Genomic DNA, 4,767 nt, shown 5'->3' on the forward strand with positions numbered 1-4,767 from the left:
AGAGAGAGGTCATGCCTTTCTAAATCCTACCCTGTAACTGTTGGTCCCTGAGGCAGAATATTTGATTAGCATGTTTATACTCAACTGTGGTAATTACAAAATTAGTCAGTCGGGCAGATCTAGCTACTTGGCTGTCTGAAGATGTCTTGCTTACATCTTCCCAAAGCGGGTATTCCCTTTTTGTGATGTGTGGACTCTTAAGGTTGCTTCAGCCTCCTTTGTCTTTAAGAAGCATGAGAGCCTGGCCCGAAAGAGAAGAATGGACTACACTCAGTAAAAGAACTGCTTCCCCTGCTAATTCTCACCATGCTCATTGAAGATTCTCCTTCTCCTTCTCTACTTATTGATTATGACCCTCTTCCGAGAGTTTTGCGGGCATGGCACAGGTCCCTATTCCACCAGTAGTTCCCATCTTTTCTCCACTTTCCATACCTAGCGTAGCTTCTACTTATGACCTATATATACTGGATAACAAAAATAAAGTTCACTTTTTATATTAGATTTAATAGCGATCATCCTCCAAGGGTCACTGCATTCCACTGGCCTCCCTCCCCAGTCCCTGGTACCCCAAAATTTATGGCAATGTTTGCTTCTTTCCGAAGCTGCTCATTTCCCTTATTTGTAAAGCTTTCTGAAATGCCAAGTAAACCCTAGTTGCATTCTTAGACTCTCCAAAGTAGTTGGAGGATTTGAGTTTCCTCAAATCAGATTAGCAGCCCATGATTTGATAAAGTTCAACTAGACATTTTATTCCTTCCTTGGAACCGAAAGTAGGTCCAGCTGCTTTTAATGTCAGCTGCTTCATAAGTTTTCATCTCATATCACAATGTGAATATGAGAGGCATGAAAGAAAACCCCAAAGAATTATAAGATACGCTACGGAAAATAATGGTTATGGGCTAAAGGATTCTTTGAGCAATGCTGTATTATGGGTGGGTGGGAAGTATAGAGACCCTCTCCCATAGCACTAGTTTATAAGGAAATTAATTGGAAGATTGGATTATAAATGACCCAAACTACAGGTTAAAAACTGGAGCTGCTACTATTTATATGGTCACTTACTTCTTATGGTGACATGCAAATGCTTCACCAACCTCAAAACATCTTAACTGGTATCTGTTTTCAGGGCGAAACGACTTCATGTCTACCGTACAGATTTGATTATATACCAAGTGGCTAGTATTTTTTCCTTATTTAAATGTGGGTAAGTTGGAAATGACACAAAAAGCTCTTATGATTTCTTGCCTGCGGCTTCTCGAGTAATTTCAAAAGTTTGGTGATAAATAGCTCAGGGCCAGGTCTACCTCAGGATGAATTAGCTATTTATGCCTCTCTAGAAGCTAGGAGGAAACCCCTCATGTATGCCTGTGCTGTGATCATATGCAGGTCCCATTAACCTTCGAATGCCTCAGTTCCTTAAAGGAAGGTTCTGTAAATAATAGGCACTCACTTTGGGATTCACTGTTCTGTCAAACCTAAGACAGACGCCAGTGAACTGGGGCCCCTCCTGCAGGAGCTGGACTGTTTCGTTCAAAATCTCGCTTGATTCTGAGGTGCCGTTACAGACAGTAAAATACATTTATGTAGCTCCAGTGTGACTTAACTCTGTAAATCACGCAGGGTCCTGGAATGGTTTAAAGGCTTCTCTGGCCATTTGTATTTACTTCTGTTTAAAACAAATTGGCAAGAAGCTACTGTACGCTGGCTCCCAGCCACTTCTAAGTTCTTTCCATTTCTCAGTCACTTTTTATCAGAGGTAGTATTTTTACAAAGAAAGGTCACTGGTCAGCCTTAAAAAGGGACAGAGAGGAAAAATGGGGCTGCAAATACATTTTCTCTTGCTCTCAATGACCGCCAACTCAGAAAGCCAGCTCTTTCTGAGCTGGTAGTTTTGAATTTCCAGAAATGTCAAGTTTTGAGAGATGGAAAAGACAGGGCAGATTGCTTTTCTAGACAAAAACAGTAACGTTTATCTGCTTGCCTGCTTCTAGTACATTCTGTTTAAGACACACGCAGTGTAGGTAATTAGGCAGGTTTTGAATCTTTTTGCTGATCATATTTGCAAAATTAATCCAAAGGAATTCTTTTGCTTGTCTTTTGTTCAAAGGTACTTTTAAAGAAGGTGTTGGCCTATGAGAACCAAGTGGGCCCAAACATTGAACTGGGACACTGGACTAAGGCCCAAATGAGAAGTTTTCTAAGGGAGAGCCAGGATGCAGTCTTAAACATGATAGGTTTCTAAGGGAGTCAGGTAGGTCAAGGTTTACCGAGAGCTCTGGGGGTTTGATTTGGCAATAAATCCAACGAGGTCTCCACTTCAGTTTCTCGAAAATGGCACTCTATACTTATACTTCAAGGCTGCCCAAAGCTCTCCCAGCTCCAAACGCCTAACATTCTAGGTAAATCAAATCTCCCCAAACCCACTCTCCCAAAGGAACGATGTACAAGGCAGAGATGGCCGTCTAGGCTTGTTGGTTCACGTCGGTGTGGAGGACAGGCCTGTCACACGACTGTGCCTTCCCCTCTACGTGGGACGGTGAGAGGATGTTGCTGGCTGGCTCCAAGCCAACATCAGGCAGCCAGCTAGGGGTTGGGGCTACCCACGGGGGAGAAAGGAAACCAGGCTTCCGGGGGTGAAAGAAACTCCAGGTGGGTGGGAAATGCACCTGTCTGGGTAGGAGCAGGGCGGAGGGGAGGTCGGGCCCTCTCCTGCTCTGGGTTCAGCTGGGTTCAGAGGAGGTAAAACAACAGCCAAGGAAATCAGCCGCAAAAGCTCCGTGGGGAGGAAGAGAGGGGAGGGTTAAGGCCCCGGGCCAGGCACTCACCACCAGAGGGATGGAGCAGATGAGCACCACCAGGGAGGTGGCGATCAGCAAGATGACCATCTGGATCTCGGCGCCCGCGATGCGGCGGAAGCTCCGGCGGCGGCGAAAGTCCAGGAGGCGCGGCGGGGCTGGCGAGGTGGCGGCCGGGTGGCCTCGGCTGGCGGTGGCCGCCACGGCGGTGGCCGCCGCGTGGTGCTGTTCAGTGCCCAGCGAGGTGCGGCGCATGAACTGGCGGTGCATGCGGAGCAGCGCGCCGCAGACGAGCAGGTTGCAGAGCACGGTGGCAAGGATGAGGAAGGAGCTGAAGCCCGCGTACATGTAGGAGAAGGCAGCGTGCGCCGTCACGTTGGTGGTCCAGTCGATGAAGCACCAGGTGTCCGGGTACTGCAGCCGGGAGCTGCCGAGGCCCATGCTGGGCAGCGCGCAGAAGAGCACGTTGGAGACATAGACGGCGAAGAGCGTGAGGCCGGCCAGCCGCTTGTCCACGTAGTGGCTGTAGAAGTAAGCGTGGTTGATGGCCAGGTAGCGCTCGATGCTCATGGCGCAGATGATGCTGAGGCCCGACAGGCTGAAGAAGAGCAGGATGAAGGTGCTGTACTCACACAACGCCTGACCCCCGGGCCACTGGCCCTTCACGTAGGTGGCGATGGTCACTGGGCTCACGAGCAACGTGCCCAGGAGGTCGGTGACGGCCAGCCCGCACACCAACGTGTAGAAGGTGGTCTCCTTTTGCTCCTTGCGCGACTTGCACAACACCACGATGGCCACCAGGTTGCCCACCACCCCGAAGATGAACATCACCGCCGGGATGGTCACTGGGTTGCTCGGACGGTCAGAGGTAAAGGAGGCGGACGCATTGGCCCCTGGGGTGGCCATGGCGGTAGCCGGTGGTGCGAGGCGGGGGTGCGCGGCTGGGTCTAGGGGAAGAGTAGCGGAGGCAAAGGCATGGTGAGTGGAAACGTTCACTTAGAAGGTGTCCCCTCCGTTCCCCACCAACAGCACGCGGACGAGGCGTGGGAACAGCTCGCATCTAGGTGGGAGCTTGAAGTCACTCCAGTCCCCACGCCCCGCCCTTCCCCAAGTGAGGCTACCCAAATCGCCGGCTGCCGAGACGTTCTGCCCAAAGCACCACCACCCAACCGATAAGTCATCTTTACAGGTTGGTGCTGCCCTTAACCTCCTCTCCACCCCCACACCCCCGCCAGGGTGAACAAAGCTCATCCCAAGGGAAAGTGGCTCCCTATTGTTAGCGCCCACACAACCCGAGTCAATACAATGCTCATTGAAACGAGTCGCTGGCTGCAGACCGGTTGGAGCGCGCGCCCGCGCCCCAGGGACTGCCCTGGGGAGCGCCGGGTCGCCGCGCTCTCTGCCCCGCGCCCAGCCCCATCTCACCTGCAGCGGCTGGGCCCGCCTCGTGGGTCCAGAGGATCGCCTCTCTGACGTGCAGGACGAACCTCCACCTCCACGCAGCCCTCCTCCAGCTCAGTCCGGAGCTTGCCAAGCCTTTGCCTCCGCAGAGCCGCGCCTCCGCGGCTGCCGAGTTTCCGGAACTGGGTTCAGAACGGCCAGCTTTCAAACATTTTGAAGAACTGGAGAGGGCAGTGCAATGGTACAGTGAAGGCCGCTTTGGGATCTCTTGCTTTACTTGTTCCCCCCCGCAAACGTAAGCCTCAGCTTTGTGGTGCCCGCAGGTGTCCGTTCAGGTGCGCGGCCGCGCGCGCAGGCGACGCGGAGGCTCTGCCCTGGCTTCGACAGCCTTCCTCTTCCGTCGCCCGCAAGCACGGACGGCTACCGGGGCTGCCGGCTGCCCGCGCAGCAGCTGCAGGTGCCCTGGGGAAGACTCAGGGTCCTCTCAACCTGGGGCTCTAACGTGGGGCTAATCATCATCTTCCTCTCCCACAGGCCAGCTGCGAGCTCCGCTCGGCCGGTCCAGCCTCTG

The 4,767-nt window shown here is 52.7% G+C and overlaps 1 protein-coding gene across 1 annotated transcript in view; it reads right to left on the reverse strand.

The window, feature by feature from the left end:
- The window catches only part of PTGER4 (prostaglandin E receptor 4), a 14,464-nt gene extending 9,928 nt beyond the window's left edge, over positions 1-4,536 (reverse strand). The window contains exons 1-2 of the mRNA XM_004698070.2: positions 4,221-4,536; positions 2,826-3,742 (exon numbers count right to left, since the gene is read on the reverse strand). Of these exons, the coding sequence (XP_004698127.1) occupies positions 2,826-3,701 (876 nt within the window). The 5' untranslated portion in view covers positions 3,702-3,742; positions 4,221-4,536. The remainder of the gene's footprint in view (positions 1-2,825; positions 3,743-4,220) is intronic.
- Between the last annotated feature and the right edge of the window lie 231 nt (positions 4,537-4,767).

Source organism: Echinops telfairi, unplaced genomic scaffold (genome assembly GCF_000313985.2).
Source record: "Echinops telfairi isolate 266 unplaced genomic scaffold, ASM31398v2 ScPeMD7_7469;HRSCAF=8507_1, whole genome shotgun sequence".
Taxonomy (NCBI): domain Eukaryota; kingdom Metazoa; phylum Chordata; class Mammalia; order Afrosoricida; family Tenrecidae; genus Echinops; species Echinops telfairi.